Below are 26,895 nucleotides of genomic sequence, written 5' to 3' on the forward strand. Positions count from 1 at the left end.
CTGCCGGAAATTTTGGTTCTCACGATCCCTCACTGTCACACAGACGTCGACTTTTAACCGTATTCAGTGCACTGGGGGAGCAGGAGTGTCATCACCGGATACATCCCGCGGGCTTAAGTCGTCAACGTCCAGTCCTCTCAGCCAATTGTGGACTACCGGGGGCACTCACCCCACGGGACCACGTGAGTACACGGTTTCGGTTTGGACAACAACGACGTCGTATATCCGCCATCGAAATCGGTATAAATATGGTGAAACACAAATTGTCAGCGATGGAGGAAGAGATTATGCGACACACACACAGTGGCTAGGAATCATTTCATGTGCAGCAGCGCCCAAAAGGCCACTGAGAGAGGAAAACGTGCTCCTCTAACCAAGCGGACAATCACCAGCTACGTTAACACTTCTGGCAGGGTTCTGTGTTAACGATTAGATACGATCTTAGCTCAAGGTCAAATTAAAACATATTTCATGGCAAAGTTTGCGAGCATGCTTGCAAATTTTGCAATTTCCTCGCGAAAGACAGCCCACGAATCAGCAACATCCCCTGTGTATGATGTGACGGCCAGTTCGCCTCAGAGGCAGGTCATAGCAGTCGTTGTTCACGACCGTGGTTAATATCGAATATTTTATCTGAACGATCTTGAACTTCATATTTCACAGGGTGAATGCTTCAGTACAGAGGAACACATTGAAAATGATTGTAGGCTTGTCAAATACAGTGAAATCCGCGTATAACGATACTGACGGTAATCGCGAATTCCATGGTTATACGGGGTACATCGTTAGACGAGGGCTGACCTAAATAGCGCATCCCTGAAAAGTCGCGCGCCACCCCGCGTGTAGCAAAACAAAAAGAAACAGATGCTAAGAAAAAAACGCGAAGCTGTGTGACATCGCACTGGCTCGGGAAAACAGCGACCAGAACTCGTGGAGAGAACCGGGGAACACATCGGACATCATCTGGCAACACTAGACGTCACCATTCTGCAAGTCGGCTTCACCTAGCGCCTGCGTGCTTTAGGAGAAGCTTGCTTTAGAACATTGTCGCGCGACTCGCGGGTTTAATTCTTTTGATGCGAATTTCGGATGATGCGAATTCTTTCCGCTACCTCGTGATATTTGTATAATCGAGATTGTACTGTATCTTATCGCGGTGAAAATCGCCGCGAGGTTACGCGCACGAGACAGCGTCCCACATCGTTAAACGAGTACTCGGAACCGCAGCCTCCATCGCTGTACGCGGGTCGTTTCCCCATAGAAACAATGTATATTTTTATGGTAAAATCATGAACCATCGTTTTACGAGGGATATCGTTATACGCGATATCGCTATCCAAGGATTTTACTGTATTCTTTCATGGTCCCACTAAAGTGCCCACTGTGAACTAAATCTGGTGTACCTTACTGATGCACGTGTCTAACATTGTATTCTCACAAGCTATTGTTTCTCCATGTGGGGCGGAAGTACCGGAAAATTTGTTTCTAGTTCTGAGAAGTACGTCACAGGGCACGCAATCTGCAGTGCGTCTGGCAACACTGCTCTAAGAAGATAGATTTTTATCTTCTCAGCACAGCCGCTGGCAAACTTTCAACATTGTGTGAAGAGCAGAGACACATGCGCTGTTGCTAGAAGAGAGGAGCCAACTCTCAATGACGTCACCTGGCCTCTGAGGATCCTAATCTATTGAGTTTTGTGGCTTCTTTGGAAAAACCGAGGAATTGCACAATGTTTGCTTACAGCACTTACACTTTGCATAAAGAGTCCGAGCAATGCTGACTTATAACACAAAATAAAATTATTATTATTCTAGTCCATAATGGCACTTTAAACTAAAGTAGTAGTAGTTTTTTTTTAAGCTGAACTGCCCCTGTCATGGACATAAAGCAAACTGCACAGCACACATCCGTGCTACAGCAGGCTCCTACAACACTGCTGTAGGATGCTCATATTCGTGATTGACACATTTTCAATTCATCAGTGTCTGCTATGTACTAAGCTATGAGGCTAATATGTACTGATAATAAGTAAACAAAGTAATAAATAATACTTTGATTCTGAGGTATTAAATACATAATGACAATACGGTCACAGACAGATTTTTCGGACTTCTAGGAGCCGTGCAATCGGTCCGAATTATCAAGCATTTCAAATTGGCATCAATCCACTTTATTTGAAAAGCCTTCACTCAGAATATTCAAAGTGGCCTAGAAAAAATATCCATACGTGTCTGCTTCGTAGCACGAATCAGCAACAACTTCAGTGAGCATAGTACGAGGGGTGTTCAAGTCAAACCGGGACTTTCTGTCTTCTGAGTGTACAAATGGCTCGCGCTACTTCTTTTTCGTCGTTTTCACACGCGACAGGCCTCCGCGTTCACCACGTGGTGGTCCAAAGTTTGTGCAAACCAGAAGACACGTGCTGGACAAGATGGCCGACAACGAGGTGAACGCGCACACTGAACACCGAATTGTCATGAAGTTTCTCGTGAATGAAGGCGTAAAGTCATCTGAAATTCACAGAAGACTTCGGGCTCAGTATGGCCATGATACACTTAGCCGCAGCAAAGCGTTTGAGTGGTTCAAGCGGTTCCGAGGTGGCCGTACATCAGTGCAGGACGATCCCGGTCGGGGGCGGCTCAGAGCCCAGTGTCAGAGTTCCTCAGAACATCCAACTTGTGGAGCGCCTGATCCTCAAGGACTGACGGATAACATGCCTCATACTGGCTCGAAAGGATTTTATTTACTAGGATACAATGAGATGGTACAAGCACATGATGAATGGTTCAACAGTTCTGTTGTCAATTAGAACCCAGGCATGAAGTTTTCGGGAAATATTTCTTTCTAAACTCGGAGGTTAAAAATCGGGTAAATAAACACGTGCAGTCAATTCATGCGAATTCCGGCAAAAAAATTTCCAGTATGCTAAATTTGGGGAGAAATCTGGCTCAGTTACTCAAACTAGCTGTACTGGTTTGTTACAAACGGTGACGTAACTGCATTTGCTGCCAAACAAGTTAGTGTGCATTCCTACAGACATGCCAGCAAGGGCAATTTGCCGGGTAAAAATCAGGTTTCACCCTAAAACTTCAGGCCGTAATCACAACACAAACAATCAACACTCACCATCCTGTGAAGAATTGTCCTGTTTCCAAATGTTCTCCTCATCTTTTTCAAGTTCTTGGAGCCAATGCCTTTCAATAGCATCAATTCCATCCTAGAGAGAGGAGGATTTGATAGCGACATGAGTGATGTCTGAGTAATGCACTAAACCGTGTCTCAATGCTTTTACACAAAAAAGATGGGATAGAAATCCTGCATTGTGTTATGAGGATGCAGAAAGTAATAAGTTTGGTTTGCAAATATTGGCACCGCCGGACTGCAGTCACCGTTGTGGAGACGTGTGTGAGTGCATTTGTCCATCAGCGAGCCGCAGACGCCATTTTGAGACATTAAGGTAGTATCGACAGATCCTTCCTGTTATTTAACATTTTCGAGGACAATAGAGCGCCCGGACGCCTCTCTTATTTGCTGTGTATTGTTGTAGGTACAGCTCTAGGACTGTTTGAAAGAATACATTTGATCAAACCCGGCATTTTATCAAAGATGAAAACTTTTATGACTGTACTGGTGTTATGTTGGAAACATTGTGTGGCCACCAGGAGGCTGGCGTTCTTTTCCCATGAGCTATGTAGTAACACTGCATGTGCGGGGCGTGTCCTTTCCTGTTCATCTTACAGCGAATAAACGTGTAAGAAACGACAAAAACGATGAACACGATGTGAAGGAAGCTGTCAGAAGCTGAAGCGGCTCACCACAGGCAGCACCATTCTACAATGTGGGGATGCAAAATCTCATGCACCGCTACGATAAGGGTCCCAATGGTGGAAATCGTGTAGAAATGTACCTGTATAATATGCAAAACCCAGTGAAAATATAACATTGTGAGATCAAGTATACTTTCCATTTTCTTTCCTTTTTTTTTTTAAGTAGCCAGGTTGACCTTATTTTCTTGTCTTGGCACAGAAAACAACCTCACCTCATACTTGTCACCATCCTGCTCCAGGTGACTCAGTGACCAGGGTCCGATGGACGTTGGAACAGCCCTCTGCTGCTGCTGCTGCCTGATTTTGGGTGAGGCAGCCAGTTCGTCGAAGTCGTCTTCACACTGAAAAGGTAAAAGCAGCACCTTGCATGTTGCACGTTGTATTCCTGCCATCTATAGGAAGCATACCTGAGCAATGATTTTTTCTCTGTGCTCTATACTTTGCTCGACCAGCCGCAGTTCTTGCTCAAGACGTTCACGAAGGGTGTCCTCGTCAGATTTTCCCTGGTTGATGACACAAAAGTTTGTAACTAATACAGACTGGATTGACAATTCAGCCACGTTTGAGTGTTCTGAAATGGAGCTGAAACTGAAATGAAAACCTGATCAAGGGCTTCAAGAAGTAATGAGGTGACATTTAACGTGGCTGGAAAACCTGTCACATTACCTCAAACCTCAACTAGACTGGATAGAGCGAGGCTGTCGCCGTTCAGTGCACCCTTCGAATGCCAACCTTTCTTAGCCACTGATACCTGCTAGTATAAACCAAAAGCTTACATTGCTCATAACTGGTGATGGCCAAGGCTCAGCAAATGCGACCTCCCCCAAGGCCAGCGGTGCATGAGGATGAGGCGCTTTAATAGGAAGCACCACTGCAGGAGCAGCACCTTCAACCACAGCTCCCAGGGGAATTAGCTGATCGGCCACAGGGGGGAAAATGGCCAATGGGACTGCAAAACCTACACGGAGGAATGTCGGGTGAAACAGTGTTGGTCAGGCGGCTAAGTAAGTCCTCTTTCTTTTCCATCGACGTTATGTGCATGCAGCTTTTTTATAGGGAACAAAGACACCCACCACGAGTTGATTTCAGATTAAGGGCACCTGATCACGAAGTTGCAATCAAAATTGCACTGAGCTCTTTCAAGCCATGGTGAAGCACAAGAAAAGACGACAAGGGATGCTAAAACCACAACCTACTAGATTATAATGACCACGTCATAATCGGCAACCCCTATGAGGAGCCCGTCCGCACGATCCGCTACGGGCGCTACCCATCGGCCCACGACATCTATATCATGATTGGACAATGGAAATTTGAATTCTGAACGCGCAGAAGCGGACGTACGACTACCGTAGCAGACGACAGCAACAGCTCCTATGAAAACGCGTAGAACGATGATGATAATCAACTTTAGTAAGAAGTATCTCCTCTGGGACATCCACCGCTTGTACAAAAATACTAAGGGGGTTGAAGTACAAAGTATTGCAGAGATTGAGGAAGCAATAACCGGGCCGATAAGTGGCGCCACCACCAGCTTCCAACTGCGGTGCCGAGAAGGGGTGCCTAAGACGTGGTCGTTATAATCTAGTAGGTCGTGGCCAAAACACAATACTCTACTACAAGATGATGAATGTACTACATTTGAAATGCACGGATACAAAACGGACAGGCAAGCACGTGTTCTGCTGCCCCAACTGGCTGCCGCCATTTCTGCTTGTTGAGGATACCATTAGCTGCTGCCGACAATGACATTTTTTGCGGATGATTCAATATCATTTTTGTGACAAAACGTAGTATCGAGCAATAATTTTGGTCGCGTAGTGCTTACCACAACTCCAACTCTAACCTGAGGGCAAGCTATTTTCCCGTTTCGGTGCCCCTACAATACACCGGTACGTACCCTGGCCTCCGAGTGCATAGAGAGATGGTGCGGGTGAGGCGGATGGCACCGGATGCCTCACCGATGAGGTAGGACTCGTCAGCTGACCCATTTGGGAGATGGCATTCACCTGGATGGGTGCGGGACCCCGCACAAATGCACGGGCACTGCGCGAGATAGGGCCATATTTGGACACCAGAGGGGGACCGAACGGAACCAGCGGGTCTTCTTCCGAGGGACAGTGGGGACCACGCCTGGGACAACGGTTTCAGAATGTAGAATTCACTTTGAAGATGAAGCACCTTGTATACAGTGCAATCCTGTTCATTTGAACTGCGAGGTGTATAGCATGTTGGTTGGTACAGTGCTCAATAAAAGTTCACGGAACACGTTCCGGCACATTCCTTTCCTCAAAGTGACACACTAGCAGCAAACGGTCTCGTACGAACTTGTAAACAGGTGACTGGGTCACCTAGGCACATGTTTGTAAGTCCATAAGGTCCCATTCACTGCTAGCGTGTCGCTAAGGCCCTCCGTTTTCTGCTGCGGCAAATTCAAAATTCTGCGGCACTGACTTGTAAATTCTGCAATTTTCTGCGGCGAGCAGTCAACAGCTGCTTGAAATGGGAGACACTTTCTTTTCTTGGATAATGTGGGAACAAAACATACGTTATAAAGCAGAACCATTGTGCGCCCACATGGAGTAAGATGCAAAGCGTTCGAACTGTTGGACATAAACGAAAACGATCTAAGCGTGTCACACTCTTCCGCAGTCAACTCAAGTTCAAACTCAAACTCAACTGATCTCAGTTGTCTCGCGACGTAAACACCCAATTAGTTATTTCAAACTCAACTGCTCGCGCACGCTGCGCCTGTGTAGTGCTATTTTGTGTCCGAAGTAACTTGGAAGTAACTCGTTCCTTTTTTTTTAAGTAACTCCGTAACTGCGAGTTACGTTTCAGGCTGAAGAACTTCGTTATTAACTTAGTTACATTTTTCACATGATAAATTAACTCGTAACGAGTTCTTTTTGACGGGTAACTTCTTGGTCTATGTTATAAACAGGCTGGACTGTATTGCCTTAATGCACAAATAACACACACATAACAAGTGTCCCTAAAATGGCAGCAGCACAAAGTGCGGTGTGAACCTCCGATCCAGTGCGTAGCAGGGCGTGACTAGGCAATTCGAATAAACCATTGCACACACTCATAAAGTTCGAATCACTGCGTGTCATCCCCCACTGAAATGCACGTGACTGACAGGACCAAAGCATCAGTTTGAAGTATCCAGAAGTTGAAATGAACAGGATTGCAGTGTATGATGACGTTAGCATGACATACCTGGTGCTGTGATCCTCACAGTCATTGCTGGACCCATCAGAGGGCGATGTTTCAGCGCTCGACTGAACATTAGTCGAGCTGACGGTGGAGATTGTACTGCTGCTCATGCTCCCTGATGGCGCCTTGTATTTGAAGAAACTTGAAGATGTCCACGGAGAATATTGTGGAGATGGAAATCCCTCCAACTCCTTCTCCTGCAGGGGTGCACAACTTTTACGTGTTTCATTTTCTGCAGCATACATCCTTGCTCGCAGAAAGGCAATATTCGAGAATACAACATGATCACATTTAGCTAAGATTTAACCTAAGAATGACATTGCTGCTACCACATTCACTCCTATATTTATGGACCCTCATGTTTCCCCATTTAATAGAGAGTTTTCTGTACCATTGGTATTGTTACCATCAGGTTACCATACCAACACCAACCAATGACAGCGTGCATGACTAAGAATCTGTGGACTGAGTGTGGTAGAAGCGGTTGCCTACCAGGCTCCCAGTACCGGTATACTAAAACTGTCTATTATGTTTTGTGAAAATCGGGAGGAAAAATAAGGCTTTATTTTCGGAGCCATAAAACGGGGTCAAATCGGGTGATACCGGGTGGGGAAAAAAAAAAGAAAGAAAAAGAGCGCTTTTTGCATTCTAGATGAGCAGGTGTTGCAGAACAGCTGTGCTAAACCCGGGAGTGCAAGACTACAAGGCTTCGTATCAGACACTTTCACACACATACCGTGGTGAATGGTGACGTGCCGCTGTGGTAAATTCCAGAACTATTCGAAGATATCGAATAAACAAATCTCTCTGTAAACACCATTCGAATAGATTAACATATTCGATTCATACCGAAACAACCCCCAAGACGAGGGATACAGAAAAAAAAGGGGACAAAGGGTTCTTCAGTATGGACCTGTAGAGGAGGTAGTGTTCCCCTATACAAGTCATGACCGACGATGATGGAATGTCACAGCGGGCAGATGTGCGTGGCCTCACACTAGGACAGTGCCGGTAGACCTGGCTGCCGGGCGCAGTAGCGAGTTTGTCATCGTCCATGGGCCACCACATCACACCCCCCTCAGACGCAGAGCGATGCATGTGGTCCAAGTCCACGTCGATACCACGAATAGGAGAATGAGGACGACCCAAGAATGATGAACGACTGGACACATGGCTTGTGATGGTGGGAGATGATGAAGCAGCAGGATGGAAGAACAAGAGCGCTGCGATCCGGGCGGGTTGCAGAGATGAGGAGCGAGTGCCGAGTAGTCGAGTGGTTGGGTGCTTGAGTGGTTGCAGAGTGCGTTGACTGGCTGCTGATTCCATTGAGTGAATGTTGCCGAGCGTTGATCGTTGCAGAGTGAGTGCATTGCCAAGTGGGTGCGTTGCCGAGTGGGTGACGGTACCAGGACCGGGACGAGAGCGTGAATGCTAGTTGTCGCCAGAGAAGTGTCGGGGTGGGCCATCACGAAGCAGGTGGAGGTTGTAAGCCGAGCTTGCTGTAGTCTCCCTGTGGGTCCCCGGTGGAACAGTGATCCCGGTGTAACTTGCCTGCTAGTAGATAGTTTGCTGCTGGTTTGGCGAAAAATTTAGGATGACGCTGAACACCAGCTCGCTTTCTTCCTAGCTATTCTAACACTATTCTATTCATATTTGAAATTTCAAATATTCGTCCAGCTTTAATAAATGATGCCGCTTCCTTGACACAAACACAAAAAGAATGGGATTGATCGGTTACATTGTGCGTGATTTATCAGTGAAATAAATGACAATTTATGCTTTCCCTTTCCCTCTTTGTCAAGTTGGGAAGTTGACCCTCACTGGCCTCCTCAAACGATTTGTCCAATGATCGTGAAGATTGTTTGAGGAGACCAATGCGAGGCACCTCTGGATCGTTACACTTCTTGAGGAGGAGACGGGGAAAGAAAGCGTAAACTGACATTTCTTTTCCTCATAAATCACGAACAACGTAATGAATGAGTCCCGTTCCTTTTCTGTTGGTGTCAAGGTAACAGTAACTTTCATTCTGCAAGCAGAAATTTTGGCCCTTTACTGCCATTTCTGGATACCTTTTGCAATGCACCTAGAATTAAAAATGCTGGTAATAAGAGCTCTAGAAGGACGCGTAGTGAAAGCTCGTTAATTGAAGCTCCAGGATAATTCGAAGCATCTGGCCGTGATCCCGCCACCAGTTACAAAAATCCACTGCGACTACACATTACAAAACAAAATCTGCACCAAGAGACCAAAGCTTCTTCAAATAATGGTCAGTGCAAGCTCACCTCTACCCTGACGTTATCACAACTGCCAAGCTTCGCTATGATCTCCTTTTTGCGCTGCTGCAGTTCAGCTAGGCTCTGGCTGGCGATGTTCTACGGTAAAAAGGCATAATTTCTGGTGAGAAGACTTCAGCGAGAAAGCACGTTTTGAGAGCAGACACAATTAGAAGACTGCTGACACGAACCTGGTTCTTTTGTACTTTCTTGATCTGCTCAGAGTGGCTGACTGTGAAGAAACTCTTGCTGTCAGTATGTGAAGGCGGCAACTGAATGGCCAAGGGAAGTGCTACGGGGAACGCAGGAGGCGACGGCTGGAAGGCCGGACTGTCTGGATTCAGACCGTGTGTACCCAGTGGGCTCAGTATACCCCGGCAAGAAGCTGTCAACGAGGAAAGCAAACGGCGCCACACTTATTTCGCTTCACTTGCCGTTTTTAAGGATTCACACCTTTTCATTGGATACAATTGGATGCAATTATGCATATGCATATATTAATAATAATAATGCATATTATTAATATGCATTATTATTTTGCTTATTTGCTTATTATTATTTTTTGCTATTTTACCACAAGCACAATTATTTTGTTGCCTATCAGCTATGTAGTAGTCTTATGCTTTTTAGCGCATCAGATCATGGTTTGTGTCACATTTTGCCAAGTACACTGTTTTAGCATATCCGTTTGATTTTTAACCAGTCATAATTTTCACCACAGTTTTGCCGCACTATAGCCTTAGTTCCTTGTGTGCCGTAAAACCTCCATCATCATCATCATCACATCATTTGCCTAATTGGCACACAGAACACATATGAACAGCATGTCGATGACTACAATCACCAATTTCTTGCAGATCTACGAGGTGAGCCTGTACAGGCAATGAAAAACCCCAAGCTGCTTTTTTGCCAACCCCCTTTGTCGTCGACCAGATCACCAAGGAGGAGGACAGGGTTTTTTAAAAACCAACTTCTCGCAAACGACCATCAAGTTCAATATCTTAGGCCGTCACAGAACACCGCAATCAAGGTTTGAGCGCCACAGACCATAACAATCGTACAAGAATAATAACCCTGTCACACAGGCAGCCTTCAGGTATTAATCTGTGGCAAATGACTCCTTCAAAAGGTGTATTTGATGAGTGGGACCCAGTACAGATATGTACTGTAAACCAAAAACGAATCCCTTACCATCACTAATGTAGATCCCTTCAGCTGAACCGGTGTCACCAGGATGGTAAACATGATGGTTTTGATTGATCCTGAAAGAACAGAATCATGTTTAATGATGACTACATACGTGGTGTGTGGATTCTGCCAGGGGGCCCAATGGACCTTTTTCACAATGGCCTATGTGCATGCACGTGACCTTGAGGCGCCAGAGAGGGTTATCTCCATCTTCACTACACGGCACAGTGTGGGTACGACAAAAGTGGGGACCAGTGGGGGGGATCGCACGAGCAGTGCAAGCTTGGCGGTCCAACTCCGAACCAGCTTTGGTCCTTTGTGCTGTCCAGACTTGTGCGTAACGCGTTACTAGTAATTGTGGTACTTGTAATCAATTACTTTTTTGAGTAATTTTTCGAGTAATCAGTTACTTTGCTGTCAAAGTAATTTTTTGGGTAACCAATTACTTTTCTGAGCAGATTACTCAGTAATTGATTACTTTTCCGGCAGAGTTCCTAGATGTTCTGCCCCAAGTCAAGCCCCTCGTGCCGTCAGCCTTTGTTGTGCCGTCCTACTACAGCAAGTGGAGGTCATTGTAATAATGTTCAGGAATATCAGGGTCTCTCTCCCTAATCTCTTCCTACACCAGTGGTGTGGTACTCTTGTGGTAGCTTTGGAGGTTTAGTGAGTCATGGGGAAGTTCCACGCAATGCTCTCCCACAATCTGGTCAACGTCTTCCTAGGAGATAAATACAGTAGACGTACAGACCAACTTGACCTACGCGTTTTTTGTTTTTCGTGTTATTTCAGTTGTTCCGCTGTTGAGCCTTTTTTTCTTTTCCCTTTCTTCTTTCCTGCGGCACACAAGGACGGGTATAATTTGCGTGAATGCAGACTAACGACCGAAGTAACGTGTTATACTTTTCGGCTCGTTACTCAGTTACATTTGGAGTCGAGTAATTGGTAATGGTAATCAATTACTTGTTCCATAGAAGTAACTGTAACGGTAATCAATTACTTTTTTTCGAGTAACGGGCACAAGTCTGGTGCTATCCCACGTGGATTTCTTTTGGCGCGCGCCGAGGGTGGTGCGCTGGGGAGCCACTAGGACACGAAGCGTATGTGAAAAAGATCCACTGCAGGAAACAGCAGAGCGGCGTGGAAACTAATTATTGGTCATGTACCCAGGCATGCCCAGATGTGGAACTTCCTGGCACTTTGAAAAGTTTGGGGACTGCATTCCTCCACGATGGCCACTCAGAGATCGCTTGCTCTTTGCACGATACCTACGCAAAAGGGACTTTTAGGGACACTTCTGAACAAACACACTAAAGTAATAATAACAGTAATAATAATGAAATATTGAGAGGAAAGCACCGCGAAAGGAAAGCACCAGCATCGGAGATTTCCCCAACAGATTCAGATTCACAAATTCAGAGAGTCTCAATGTACACAGTAGTCTAACTTTTTACGTCGGCTGAACGTCGGTTCCACGTACATTGACCCCTTCAGCCACCAACGTTCGATGTTCAGTTCCTGCACACTGGCACTCGAGATACCAGTGAGCCCTACACGTACGTAGCTATAGCCCTGTTTCGCCAACGCTGGTTAACTTTGAACCGAGATAAAACGGTTCATAAAACATTGAATTACGAACTTGCGCGATGGACAGCAGCCTCTGAGTCGACCCCTGATCTGCACTCAAGCCAAAGGACTTTGTGGCAAGATTGGGCATCGAAGCCTTCAAAGCATCGGAAGGCTGGTTCGTAGGGTTTAAGGAACGCCGCGGAATTCCGTTAACCTGCGGACTTACCCGCAGAGTAACAGAAAAATTGTTTTAAAGGCACAGATCTCCGGAACAAAGCAAAACACACTCTCACAGCTCTTTTCACAACAAACGTACATTGATATAGGCAAGTTCACCTAGTATTTTGTTGCCCGTTCGATAATTCGACATTCGGATAATTCGGACATTTTCGTCTGTCCCATGCGATCCGAGTTAACGAGGTTTTACTGTATAACGAAATGTTCAATACAACAAAAGAAACTGCGGTCCCTATGAGTCTCGTTATATCGAGGAACGAATGTACAGCAAATATCGGACTTTGAATATCGAATCGACGAATGACTTCAAGAAGCCCTGTCTACCGCAGCGTGTTACATACAACACATACAACCACATTTTTGATAATCACAGAAACAGGTAAGGAAGCGTTAACTATGAAAGAGTGAGGAAAGATTGCCACTCCCACAAGACGATTTACAGTGCTACAGTTTCGGGTGTACAGCACTATTTTGAGCGACGCTGATGTCGCGAGCCCAGGACGCGCCCTTCTGCAGTGTGCAGTGCGTTCCTTTCTGGAAAATGCTGTGCGAGTTTGGTGCGTAAGGCTCACAAATACGGGAAATATCAAATACAGTGAAACCCGCGTATAACAATACTGACGGTAATCGCGAATTCCATCGTTATATGGGGTACATCGTTAAACGAGGGCTGACCTAAATAGCGCATCCCGGGAAAAGTCGCGCGCCACCCCGCATGAAGCAAAAAAAAAAAACGATACTAAGAACAAAAACGCGAAGCTGTGTGACATCGCACTGGCTTGGGAAAACAGCGACCAGAACTCGTGGAGAGAATCGGGGAACATATCGGACATCATCTGGCAACACTAGACATCACCATTCTGCAAGTCGGCTTCACCTAGCGCCTGCGTGCTTTAGGAGAAGCTTGCTTTAGAACACTGTCGCGCGACTCGCGGATTTAATTCTTTGGATGCGAATTTCGGGTGATGCGAATTCTTTCCGCTACCCCGTGATATTTGTATAATCGAGATTGTACTGTATGTTATCGCGGTGAAAATCGCCGCGAGGTTATGCGCACGAGACAGCGTCCCACATCTTTGTACGAGTACTCGGAACCGCGGCCTCCATCGCTGTACGCAGGTTGTTTCCCTATAGAAACAGTGTATATTTTTACAGTAAAATCATGAACCATCGTATTACGAGGGATATCGTTATACGCGATATCGCTATCCACGGGTTTTACTGTATTCGGAGATAATCGATTTATTCGAAAGCCACTAATATAAAATCACCAAAGTATCGAAAGCAAAAAAAATGAAAATATTCTATTTGTACAGTGGATTCCCCTTAAATGGAACTCCAAGGGAATGGAAATATTGTTCCATTTATCGGAAGTTCTATTTAAGCAAAGTACACAGGTTTCATGAAATGCAACTTTATATCAAGATAATCAACTTCCACTAGTGTAGGTAGCAAGGAAAAAAAAAAAGAACTAACAGGCTGTTCTCTTTGCATTTTTCGATTTGTTTACAAAATATACATGCTTGGAAAAAATTTCATGCGCATCTCAAGCGTCTACAATGAGGTTTAGCTTTCTGTTCTGTCGGGCAAACTGCGCATCCACTTCCCAGGTTTCCGATATTACCTGTCAGTATCATGTGGCATCATCCACATCACCCTTCAATGCATGGCCTGCTATGGCGACAGCGTTGAATTTGGCAATCAAATTAGCAGACGTGAATGGTAGTCTTCCAGGTTCGGCGGCATCTCGGTACCCCCGACTCTGTTCCGTTTACCCGAAGTACATAAAGCGGGTTGTTTCAATTATCCGAAGATTTTTATCATTGCATATATAGGAAACCAACAAAGGTGGCCCTATTGTTCCGTTTATCCGTAACTTCCGTTTAACCAATGGGTGTCCTCTGTATTTAAAATATTGAATACGGGCGTAGCCCTACTAAAAATCCCCGAAAATTAACTTGCCAACGTGCAAGGAAGAACGCTAAGCCACTCTGCATCCTGTGTTCACCTGATATGTGAGACACTCTCTTCAGTTATTTTCTACCCAATATAACTCATTTGATGGCTTATTTTATAGCTCCTGAAATAAAACCAAATCTTCTCCCCCCCCCCCCACTCTATTTTGGAAAAACACAAAAAGTCAAAAACAAAAGGGTCTCTGTATGAAACAGTCTGCATGTACAGGCTTCATCACAGAGCCACAAAGGTCGGCTTACAAAAAAGCTTCTCTCCCCCAAAACGTGCCTCCATCAAAATTCGCAAATTACCAAAGACAGCAGGATTTTAATTTTTTGGTAATTTTTTCCATAATTTCATAATAAATTCCATAATTTTTTAATTTAACTTGGTAATTTTTCCTACCTGTCCATTTCCTCCTGCGAGTGGGCAAAGGTGCAGTTGGGACCCCTGGGGCAGGATCCTCTCTGTGCCAAATCTCGACAGAGGCTGGTCTTATACTTAGGCCCAGGTCCCGGTCTTTCCTCATGGTGCAGCCTCCCTCCGCGGGTCCCAAAAGAGCCCAGGAACTCTGCGAGCCCCTGCACTACTGTGGCTGCTGCCTCCACCGCCTTGCTTAGTTCTTCCCACGAAGGAGCGCTCGCATCTGGACCACAACAGTTACTTACTTAAAGGCGTCAACTACTTACACAGCTAACTGAGTACTGTGCAGATCTCTATCACTCGAAACGCACACGTTACAATTGTGTCCAAAAACGGAAGTTCGGATGACAGGATCGAAAGCTCGGTGAAAGGTGGTCAGTCGCAACAACGTAGACACCAGTTTCTTGAAAGAACTGATGTTCTGAGGCTGGAGCAACATAGAAGGGACAAATACATAAAAAGCCTCAATTTGTCTAAGAAATTACGTCGGTTCTTTCATGTTCAACAGTTGCCGCATGCGTCGATCCCGTCGTATGAATGTGTGTATGAGTGAGCAAAAATGTAAGAGTGAAAGGAGGATGAGTGAGAGAGAGAGTGGCTGGTCTGTCCCTTCAGATGACACACCCTGGAAGTCGCTGAGAAGGCGCGTTAGCTTAGCTCAATTGGTAGAGCCCTGGAACGGGCAATCCAGAAGATGTGGGTTCGAGTCCTACAGCTGGCTAACCTTTTCAGTGACTTTCATCTTCCACCAGTTTCTTGTGACACGTGCTACCATCAAGCAGTAACCTTTTTGTTGTTGCGTTTACGAGCTTCAGAAGCGCTTCATGCACAGTGCAAGCACGGCAACATTGGCAGGGGGCACGCTCTGCGTTGGAGTTGCGCATGTTCCACTCTTGACCGTGCACTGGTTCACGATGCAGTAGACAGAGACGGACAAGAAACGTAACATAGCATGACGAGCAGACTGGTACTGTATAGGGTGATATATTGTGCTCAACATCGAATGCTAAAAAAGTTACTACGGCTGTCATGATGGACGTAGAGTGGAATTATGATCCATGAGCAGTTTAGACTGTAACTTAGTAGGTACTCATCACTTCTGTGGAGCCAGCAACTGTACCAACACTAGCCCGCTGCTATCCCACTGCTATCCCACAAGCAATACTACGTGACTCACCAGGACTAGGGTCAATGCTGGCCAGAAGTTCGAAGTGTGGGCGAAGCACGGATAGGTTCCCAGGATCTCCTGTACGTTGCAGAGCGATCACTAGCTCCTGTACACTCTGCGCAAATGACTGTGGTGTCTGTAGCTGAAATGGGGCAAGAAAAATATTGCGTCGAGGCACATATAACGTGCGCCCCTACGTGCGTACTGGACGGGTCATGCACGGTGAATGGCACAAAAGTTTACTGTGTCCTCCAAAATATGGCTGCTGACAGTTATCTGCCGACTCATTATTAGATCCTCAATTTTTTTAGAAATATTTTTTTTTCTTCTAAATTTGGGGGTAAAAATCGGGTAAATAAACATGCGCATTAAAGGAATACAAAGGACCGTCCCAAAAATTTTCAGGTTAAGACGTCGCATGAAATCGTGTGTGTCATTTTACCGAATGGTGCTAAAGGTTTTGATGTGTGCAATTTGTTTCCCAGAAAAAAAATTCACATAAACATGGGTCTGCGCCTTCACTCTTAACTCGCCACTCCGGGCATTACGAGGATGAGAAGGTATGATGCCACGTCACCGATGACGTTATAAGGAGAGCTCGTTCTGGTTGCCGGTCAGTGGCGGTCAGCGCCTTGTCCCTTTGCCGCCGTAAACCAGCTCTGCCAGTTCTCCCAGAGAATTGGGGATAGAAGGAGCGGCCGAATCATTACCGAGCGAGGAGAAAGGCTTTTTCAGAACCCCGAACAGCCGAGTAGCAGACGACAGAGGAGTATCGGACAACATTTCTCTAGACCAATCAGCGAGCGTTCTCCTTATAGCGTCGGCGCGAGGTTCCAGGCAGATCACAGGCTGGTACTGTTCTTCACCCCCGTTGCGCACGGTCGCCATAATGAAGATACTGCCACCATATATTTGGATCACTGGACTGCCTCTGCTGCGTTGTGCATACAGTGGAAGGATGCTACATAAGGAAGACATACAGTTGAACCTCTCAATAACCAACGTCGATTTTATGAAATAGTCTGTTTAACGAAGAATTTTCGTTGCTCTACGTGTCCCCATAGACGTCTATGTCTACAGGTTTTCCCGACGATTTTAATCCAAGTGCCAGCTAAATTAATCCATGCCCCAGCTAAATTAATCCATGCCCCATAAAGTTTGCATGGCACATGGATTAATTTAGCTGGCACTTGGATTAAAATCGTCGGAAAAACCTGTAGTTGCGCTCGGTTTAACGAAATATACGTTCATTTTCTTGCCTCTACCTAATGAAGCCTCTGGGCAACGAAAGCCTTCTGCACGTGTCTTCCCCCTCCACCATGAAGAGGAGGAGGAGAAATCTTACCCTCGCCGTTGTCCTCACACGAGTTTTCGTTGGTTATCGCAGTTGTCACGTGCCGTAGGCACACCGTAAAAGGAGCGTGTAGACATGTGCGCAGCTGACGCCAGTAATTTTCGCAACGCCGACGCAGTTTCAAAACCGGCGCAAGGGACTCTTCCCTCCTGTTTTCGGCCATGAAAACACGCATTGCTCGCCTCTCGCAAAGTGTAATTTGCTTTTGTTGATGCAGATGACAGTAGGTTGCAGTTTTGTGCCGCTATTTACTTGTTTCTGCTTGTGCCTCTGACGGTGACGACGGTAAAATGGGCATGACGTTGCCGCCTGTCAAAGTTCCGTCAGCGCAAACGTCTACGTGACATGTACCCATTTCTCGTTCTTTCCGGAACTGTGCATCACGTGAGTCATGAGTGCAAGTAGAAATGTTGATACGCCAGCGCGCAGGAGAACCAGGAGAAAGCAGCAGAGGCCATCCAGAGTTACGAAAATTACAAACTCTCGAAGCGATACGGTGCATAAAATTCCATTATGTGATGAATAAGGCTTGATGTTTTGTGCCCTCTTGTGTGTTTTATGACAAATAGCATTTTGTGGTATGCGCGGCGCAGGTAGTGCTGGCGGCGGCCATCTTTGTTTCACATGGCGCGTTCCATTTAACAAATTACTCAATTTAACGAAACAAAGAGCTCGCATTTACAAATTCGTTATATAGAGGTTCGACTGTATACGTTACCTTATCAATGATAGATTGCATGTGAGACTTGTGCGCTGTGTCACCATAAAGTAGAGAGGACCACTGTTCAGGGGCGATGCGCAGCCCAGCTTCTGTAGCTATCTGCACAATTTGAGCGTCATGCTCCCGGCGAAGAGCCTCGTACGTTCGGAATTCTTCCTTCAGTTGCATCAACGAAGAATCCCCTTCCCGCTTGGATACCTGAGCATAAGCACATAATTAATTAACATTAATTATTATAATTAACGAATTTGCAGAAAGCACACGAGCTTGTCGTGGAAAGTTTGATGGCACCCCTGCTACCCAGCAAACAGAGCCATCTGGAGTGAAAAGCCGTCGCTGTATAGCTTCGCTATAGATACTGCCAGAAAATTTAAATAACACCCCAAAACAAAATGTATTAGTGAATTGCGAACAATATCACTCTCAGAAATGACAGGCCATCACAATGAAAAACAGCAACCCAGTAGCAACATGCTATGCAAGTAAGCGAGTCTTTCGTACAGACCCTCAGCCTTCCCCCTTTCCCCCCCGTGCAAGTAGAATGGTCTTGTTGAATATCGCTCTCAAATAAGGGACCACAACAACTGCATGCTTTTTTATCACAGCATTGTGGTCCGTGGATGAACTTAGTCATGTGCTTTCACCTTTTCTTTCTCTTATGCGCGGAGATGTACTGTTGTAACGTACAGGAAGCTATAATGCTTGAAATACCAAGCTTTTGACTGATTTCTCGGCATGAAACGAACCCAAACGTGCTCATACAACAAAATACTCCCACGACTCACTTGTCCTTTTTTTATCTCGTGCTTGCCATCGTCACGACACCTTTTTTACTGTGTCCGTTGATGAAATCAATTTGAACACATTCATTCCTCAAAATGTTCAACAGCATGCATGGATACTTGAATTACAGTCAAAGCTTTTGACAGGCGGAGAAATTATGAGGCTCCCAATAAGGCAGCTCAACGAGCCAGGTGGATACACTGAAGACAGATATGAGCCAGGAGAGAGCCATGCTGAAGTTGAAAGTGCATCCGCCATCGCTATGCATGTAGGTTCAACTGTCTGCGCTGATACCCGATTTCCCTCTTTCTCCCCTATCGCCCGTGGAGCAGTCTCATTGGTCCCTCTGATGGGCCCAAACAACGCCACCTAGATAAGAAGGCCTGCGTATTGTCTACGTGAACTCATATAGGCAGAATTCGTCTGCTACTGCACGTCGCCGTTCCGCGAATTCAAGAACTCGGAAATGGTTGCAGCTAACTTGGAACCCATAGACCTGAATCTGTAGACAAAAAGTGCGAAACACTTTCCAGAGAATCAGTCTCGAGAAGGATACGGGGCCGTTTTACGCTTTATTTTAAAGATTTCCCATTTAGTACGTGGGGACGTTCAATCTCTGCTTGCAGACGACGGTGGTTCGTCTCGGTGGCTACGACCGCTGAAAGCTCGTTCGTGATTAGCTACTGCCGTGGAAAACACGATCCTGATTGGCTGACCCTTAGTTGTTGCGGCACGTCGACGAGTAAGCAGGCTTTCTCTATCTAAGTGGCGTTGGTCCCAAATACCCCATGATTGTACCCCAATTTAAAATTGGTTTGCTCGATCATTTTAACTTGTAAATCCCGTTCATCGTTTTCCTTGGTCATCCACCATTATGTTTCCGTCTTCATTACTTACGCTTCCGTCTTCATTACGCTTAAGCCCCTGTGACACACGTCATCATTTCATTGCTGTCATTTTGTTAACCGGTTTGTATATTTACTTTACCTTTGCTGCCATTGCCCTTGTTGTATTGTAACCCCACTCCCCCCTATTTGCCCTCCGTGGGCTGAGGGTATGTCAATAAATAAATAGATTGTTGCCTCGTGAGTAGTCAGGCACTTTGTGACATGCTTCCTCCAAACTTTCCTCTCTCCCCATGCACGGAGACAAACTGTCGTATCACATTCCCGCCTTGCCCTGCCACGGTCGTCCCACGGTGCAGACCTTTACTCACCTTAAAGCAGGAAGCCCTGTACAAGAGCTGTACAACATGTCCAATAGAGGTCTTAGAGGCCTGTGGGAAGTGTGGGGCGAGCCGCTGCACCACGAACAGCACCAGCACCTTCCTCGAGAGGGCCGAGCCGTCCTCCAGAGCCAAGAGCACCAAGCGCAGTACCTCTTCCTGCATGGCAGGCCCCAGAAACTGGCATCCCCGAGCACGCACAGCAGCCCACAGGTGGGCCGACAATTGCTGTCCATTCTGGTGCTGAAGCAGCAGCTCCGTGGCCGAACGGTCGCCAAGGGAACGAGCCGCCCGAGCTGCTCGTGCACGACCCTCCGCTTCAGCCAGCTGACAGTGGACGAGGGTCACTAGCTTGCGCTGCATGGGTCGGCTCAGTCCCCCTCCTGCATTGATAGTTGAGCCTGGGCCTTTAGACACTAAAAAAAATATTGTCTTCACAGTCAAAACCAGCTATAGTCATGTTCAACGTGAGAAGGAAAAGAAATCAAATCCGTCAACTACATACGCTGTTGGAGATAAGGAGATAGAATAGCGTGCCGGGAGATTACTGCAGCGCCACCATGCACTATCAGTAGGGGGCGCACTTTCTGCTGCAGCGTAGTGTCATGCAGCCAGCCAATACGTAAGCAGAGAAAGTATTGACGGATTACGTTAACTGGTGCAGGGAGAGAGCCTGACTTCTCCGCATCCAGCCATCCTATCTGCGGTGCTGTATATATTGAGAGCTGACGGACTATATTTCTTTTCCTTCTTAAGTTGAACACAACTATTGTGCTACTATAATCTGTGACAGCATAAGAGCTACTGTCAGACGTATACCTCTGCAAGCAGCGAGTCTGTACATGAAGGGTGAGACATATGAAAAGATGGGGAACGGTGGTTGAGGAAACCTTTTGGTTTCTGCAGTAATTATCACGACATGTTGTGTGTAATATACTTCTATACTACCTTCAATACTACATACAATATTATACTTCATACTTCAATACTACTATACAATATTACGAGCGATTCTTGTGTGCGGGCGCTGGGGCGGGGTTAAATGTATGACCTATGTCGTCACTTACTATGAAGCCAATCACTCTGACCCCTAGATTTGAAGGTGGGGTTAACATGTCCCACACTACAGATCAGAGTTGTACATAACGCGTTACTAGTAATTGCATTACTAATAATCAATTACTTTTTTCAGTAATTTTTTAACGTAATCAATTAATTTTGTGGGCAAGTAATTTTCCAAGTAATATGATTACAATTTTCGGTAATCCATTACTGAGTAATCGATTACTTTTTTAACCTTCTGTCAACAATGGCAACCCTTTTCAGCTAGCCAATCTGCTCTGTTCCACCATGAGTTCGACTGAAGCAATGACGCAGAGGTCATGGTGACGGCCGTCTCTAGTCCACACGTGTTCCATATACACCACAGTAATGGTAATCTCTTGCAACCGCGATCTACTAGAGCAACAGTAAAATAGGCGACTGTATTGATAAATTGTGTGGGCTGAACATAACAATAGTAACAAAACGAAGCGGATGTTTCGATGTTGTTTGAAATGTGTATATAAATCTGTAATAAACGCGTGTATGTGTTTTCTATGTTGCTTTCAAATGTATTTGTGAATTTCATTTATCATGTATGTTGGTGTCTTATATTAGAATTTGCAACAAGAGCTGCATGGTTGCATTCACTGCGGGCTTGTTGGATTTTCTATGGCCCACAATTTAAAAGTAGCGGGAAAAGTACCGCGTTTCATTTTTCGGTTACGTATTACATTTTGGATGAAGTAATTTGTAATGGTAAAGAATTACTTTTCGTGCAGTAGTAACAGTAATTGTAATCAATTACTTTTTTCGAGTAACGTGTACAACTCTACCACAGATTCATACTGAAACAGTACAACTTGCCTTGAGAGCCTGGCTTGAGGAAGAGCGCCAGTTCTTCGATGTAGCACACAGCCCGCATGTAGCAGGAACGTTCATGAGGAGCGAGACCCTGCGGAGCAGACAGGGTGTTGCTCCCCCCCGCTCCCACCAGGCGCAGGAGGGCAGAGTTCTCAGGCAGGGGATGCGGCCCCGCAATGGGGCTCTGGTCAAAGGGGCACTGGCGACGCTGCAGTTTGGCCAGGCAGTGGGTGCACAATGTGTGACCGCAGCCCAAGCTCACGGGGCGACGCACGCTGCCCTCAAAGCCCCGGTAGCAAATGGGGCACGACAGAAATTCTGTCCATTGCGGTGCCTGCACTGGCATTGCTCTGCGCACCGCCCCACGTTCCTCGACTGATGCAGCCTGGAAATAACAATTTGGCAGTAGTAATTAATTCGAGCAACTTGCGGAAAAAGGTGCTGACGCCAGGATTCGAACCTGGGCCTTCTGATTTCTGGTCAGACATGCTGCCGCCACACCACGACGGCAGCCTGTCCGGCAGCAGCGTATCTGATCGGAGATCAGAAGGGCAGTGTTCAAATCACCTTCCCCATCCCATGAGTTGTTTGGTTTGATTGATGCTGGGCATTGAAGGCTTGTGTGTTTGTGTCGTCCATGTTTGAAGCCCACCTCGGCTAATTTTTCGTTGTTTACGTACTTTACGTGTGCTTTTAAGTGCCCTATGTCCGCAATGCTTCATGCTGTACAGATTTTGATTAAAGTTTACGGAACACCGGTGCGGCATATTTGTTCACAGGAGTGACGTCCCAGAAGTGAATGGGAGGGCAGTAGGTGAATGGAATGGCTTGCCACACATTTTTTTTTTTTCAATCTCCTCCCACTTGGTGCTAGTGTGTCACTCCAGTGCAGACATGTGTCTCCCTGTCGTTTCGTAAGCTTTTGTCGAGATCTGTACGGGCTATCACTGCACAGTGTTACCCAAAATTATCAGGGTTTGTAAGGAAGGCAAAATGAATAAAGAGAGCATCTGGGAGCCCAACTACATTTTCAAGGACATATTGTGCACTAGACGTTAGACATAAATTGTCACCTTGTCCAGCTCCTTGCAGGAAAATCATGAAAAATCACGGCCCTCTTGACATTTTTAATGGCCTATGCCACCTGCAATGTCTTGTGTGTATGTGCAACTCTGCATAGTCTCGTAGCAGTCGAAAACATTGGTACGGTATTTACCTTGCTGCTTTTTAGCAACTTTAAAGCATAGTATGGCCATGTTTAGAAAATATTCCTTCTAGAGTTAATTGTGAAGTCTCCAATTATCAACTGAGAGCTCAAGGAGAATACAGAATGGGGTATCGGCGATGTACAGGAACGAGTGTACTTTTTTTTTTAAATACTGTTCTCAAAACAAATATCACTATATTAAGTCACTGTTTTGCGTGGGATTTTTTATATGGTTGTCAGTAGTCCAGTAGTAGAAGAATAAAATGACACTATAGTTTTAAAATTGACTGCAACACGTGCGACCGCCCCTTTAAGGAACTGCCAGCCACACTGTGTAGCTCACTTCTTAAGAGAGTCTATGGGGATTTTTGTTCACACTTCAAATTTCTACACAAAACAGGTACAGGCACATTCCTCTTGAGTTTATTTAGGCAATCACATATTTCTGAAGGCCTGAAGCGATTCAGTGATTTTTGGCAAATTAAAGTTAGTCAAATTTTCAATACATAACAGTCCATGGGAGATGCAAGAAAATTACTTCTCTCGGCACACACGGCCACGATATCTCAGCCAAAATTATGTCGTTCCCTACAGTAACAGCCTAGGAATTGATTGCAATCAATTAATTCGACAAACTTACTGAAGTTTTCCAGATCCCTGCGTATGAAAATGATGGTTTTGTCGTCTGCTAGCCTGTTCTGCACGCTGGCGCCGATTACATCACTTTCTTAGATAGCGGGAGGAAAGCAAAACGAAGAAAACAATTTTCCCGACTGTGCTGCCATCTTTCGCCAGAAGCGAACGTAACTAGATCGCGCGAGTCCACCTTAAGTGATAGTTAAGAACCCCCGCACCACAAAAAAGAACGTCCCCCACCTTTCTGACTGCCGGTCAGGCATGCTCTCATCATTACTCTACTTTACTACCTACCATTACCATACCATAGCTCTACCATTACTCTACACCTGACCATCAATCAGAGAGATGGCAATATATTCCGGGTCAAGCTGGCCCGAGGCATTGTTCTCATCAATTTTTACTAATGAGCTTTTTAATTATGAAAGACAGATATTGAATGCAATGACAACATCCGTTTCCTTTTGTGCTGATGGTGTTGTTATTTTCACAGGAAGCATCGTGTCAATATAGCGCAAAGAAATTGTCCTCAAAAGCAGCACATTTTAGAAAATTTTTAGTCTCTCTACCAGATGTGAAATTTCTGGCCTGCCAAGTGTGAGAGGGAGAAAGTGCTGCAGCTTTTCTTCTCTCTCGCATTTAAGGGCAAGGAACAATGCACACATCTGGCAAAATGCCAGAAATGCCCCCAAATCTTTGCGAATGCAGCTTCACACTACATTACAATACATAAAATGCCAACTCTCTAACAATAAGGTCGTTTTGAATTACCTCATACTAATATAACGACTGATACACTCACATATACTCATACTAATCTAACGACGTAAAACGACTTATAAACTTTCATATAATTACTTTCAAATTTTGGGCAAATGGAGTTGTAACAATCCACCTATTCACAACTGGTCGCAATTTGTCTTTTTCATTCCACATGTCCAATTCTCCCATCTGTCACATGAACATTTTCCCCCCACAAACAGCTGACATTGTTGTAGAAAACGCCGCATAAAGTTAGTCTGTCCTTGATTTGGTTTAGACGGTGCTACATTGTACATGTTTAGATGCAGAGTTGTATACTGATGTCACCTCTGGAAGACAGCAGCTTCAAAAAAGACAAAAGCCACGATGCAGACCTGGCAAAGTTTGGTTTTTGGGTTCTCATTCACTGCCGTATGCTACTATTCAGAAGACTACTAATGTCTAAAACATTAAGAAAAAAAAAAAAGAACAGGAATGTTGTACAAATAACATTCACACAGTAAAGGAACGGGAAGTATCATAAGGGCTGAACATGCATACACTACGTTTTCTTTTTCTTTTCTTTTTTTCAAAAATACTGTGGCCAGGGGCAGACTGAACTTTTTTTTTTTGGGGGGGGGGGGGGGGTCAAGGACAGTACGCTATATGCAGTGCCTAGGACAATTTGAGGCACTCCGTGATAAGGGGGGGGGGAGCAGTGCGAGCTACAAATCTGACTGAAATCTGATCTAGCGCTTGGATTCTGTAGACCTTGAGTAACAACCCCACGACAACAGTTTGGTGGCTTACGTGCTGAAGCTGCGAAATTGTTCTGACATTCCTGACGTTAAAAATCCCATTACAGTGATTCACTCTTGGCGGGATTATGCTCTGTCCTCAGGAGAACCGGATGAATACCATCACACTAGAATACCATACGCACTTGTTGGAGTGGATGCTAATGACATTCTTACTTGCTTTTTGTAAAGTGTCAGTTTTTCTAACCAGATTCAATGATACGTTTTCACAATTTGCTGGAAGTGGTTTTCTTTCTCTCTCTCTTTCTTTTTCATCTTTTTTGAAGGACTCACAACTGTAACATCGACAACAATTGGCGCAAAAGAAAAACAACGGAGCGAGATCCCAGCGAACAAAATCAAGGACTGTACGCAGTCGACGAAAAGCCACTTCTTGCATGCAAACTGACATCAAAGAAAAGACAAAAGGCACAGCATCGGGTCGGGCTAGTAGCCAATCCAAAATTTGGTGTTGAGGTTGCTACACAGCAATGGTCATATCGCTGCTAAGAAAAGCGCGTGGCTAGATTTTTTATATGTTACAATGTAAAGCAAGAGAGTGAGAAAGCCTGAACAATGTATGTTTACAGCGTTATCATCGAGCATTTCTTGTTATGCTGGCTGATATCGAGTGAACACCAGAGGGAGGCTAAGCCTACTTCAAAATTTTCGAGGTCACGGATGTCATTCAGGGTCAGTGAGAATATTTCAAGCAATCCTAAGCAATTGCGTCAATCCTGCAACACTCAGAGGATAGCAGGCGATCAACTTACCGAACACAATATGTTTCCTCGAAGGCGCTGACTGACAAATGAGTCAAAAGTTGAGGCACGATATGCGCTCTCTTGCAGAGACCAAATCGATCAGCCTAAGAACAGGCCACCGTCAAATTTATATAATAAATTTCATTAGCTGATACCACCGAAAGACAGTAGGCGTAAAATTGCTTTCAAGCGTTGTAGACCGTCCACAACAGTACCATCGAAATGAAGTTGTGTGACAAGAACACCCGTACAGCCGTACGTGTTGCTTGGGCGAATCATAGCCATTAACACTAATCAGAAACACTAATTACGACTGCGGAAGCCAGAAAAGTGTCTTGAGTCGCACTATGAGATGAAAACGTCTCTCTTCCATCCTTTCGGAGGCTGAGCGCATTCAATACACCAGAAATCACAACATCAGCTGAGCAGGTTCACGGAATACAAACGAAAAGCGTGTGCCAAAAATAGCCTCGGTGCCAAGTAGCTCGGAGAGCAGTTACTCTCAACCCAAGGCAGTCTGCGCAGCTCGCTCATGCACGCTTCAGTTTCGGTTTTTCATCGCATATTTGCTACTCGTGCAGTTCACAGTGTATCGATAAATATCTGTTCGGCGTAAGTGGGTTCTTCATCGTAGACCCGTCATTTAAAACAACTACGTTTTGCTTGCTGCTTATTTCCAAAAGTTTTCTGCCGTTGGAGGGCCCATATCTCTGAAGCGCAACGCGTAATACATTTGATTTGGCTCGCAATGATAAGATTCAGTCGAGAAGCGTTTCGCTGGGCGTCCTATGTAAAATTACCGAAAAGCATCTGTTTCGCGCAGGAGCGCTTCCCAAGGAGTTCCGACACATGTATGGCGACAAAAATTGATGGGGAATCGAATTCGAAACTTTCTCTCTTTTCCC

The 26,895-nt window shown here is 45.4% G+C and overlaps 1 protein-coding gene and 1 non-coding gene across 3 annotated transcripts in view; both read right to left on the reverse strand.

The window, feature by feature from the left end:
* Window positions 1-26,465, reverse strand: part of LOC135368202 (uncharacterized) — a 32,792-nt gene extending 6,327 nt beyond the window's left edge. The window contains exons 1-16 of one of the 2 annotated variants that reach the window (XM_064601336.1): window positions 26,000-26,465; window positions 21,849-22,230; window positions 19,932-20,323; window positions 17,930-18,130; window positions 15,867-15,999; window positions 14,672-14,912; window positions 11,671-11,772; window positions 10,511-10,581; window positions 9,511-9,704; window positions 9,329-9,418; window positions 7,050-7,243; window positions 5,728-5,960; window positions 4,604-4,785; window positions 4,235-4,330; window positions 4,040-4,168; window positions 3,127-3,217 (exon numbers count right to left, since the gene is read on the reverse strand). In XM_064601336.1, coding sequence (XP_064457406.1) covers window positions 3,127-3,217; window positions 4,040-4,168; window positions 4,235-4,330; window positions 4,604-4,785; window positions 5,728-5,960; window positions 7,050-7,243; window positions 9,329-9,418; window positions 9,511-9,704; window positions 10,511-10,581; window positions 11,671-11,772; window positions 14,672-14,912; window positions 15,867-15,999; window positions 17,930-18,130; window positions 19,932-20,323; window positions 21,849-22,191 — 2,692 coding nt within the window. In that variant the 5' untranslated portion in view covers window positions 22,192-22,230; window positions 26,000-26,465. Of the gene's footprint in view, window positions 1-3,126; window positions 3,218-4,039; window positions 4,169-4,234; window positions 4,331-4,603; window positions 4,786-5,727; window positions 5,961-7,049; window positions 7,244-9,328; window positions 9,419-9,510; window positions 9,705-10,510; window positions 10,582-11,670; window positions 11,773-14,671; window positions 14,913-15,866; window positions 16,000-17,929; window positions 18,131-19,931; window positions 20,357-21,848; window positions 22,231-25,999 lie in introns of both variants that reach the window. The other variant, XM_064601335.1, reaches the window with a different exon arrangement.
* On the reverse strand, window positions 22,285-22,355 carry Trnas-aga (transfer RNA serine (anticodon AGA)). The gene has a single exon. It is a non-coding gene; the product is annotated as a tRNA-Ser (tRNA).
* Window positions 26,466-26,895: the final 430 nt, after the last annotated feature.

The sequence above is a fragment of the Ornithodoros turicata genome, chromosome 9 (assembly GCF_037126465.1).
Source record: "Ornithodoros turicata isolate Travis chromosome 9, ASM3712646v1, whole genome shotgun sequence".
In the NCBI taxonomy this organism is placed as follows: Eukaryota; Metazoa; Arthropoda; class Arachnida; order Ixodida; family Argasidae; genus Ornithodoros; species Ornithodoros turicata.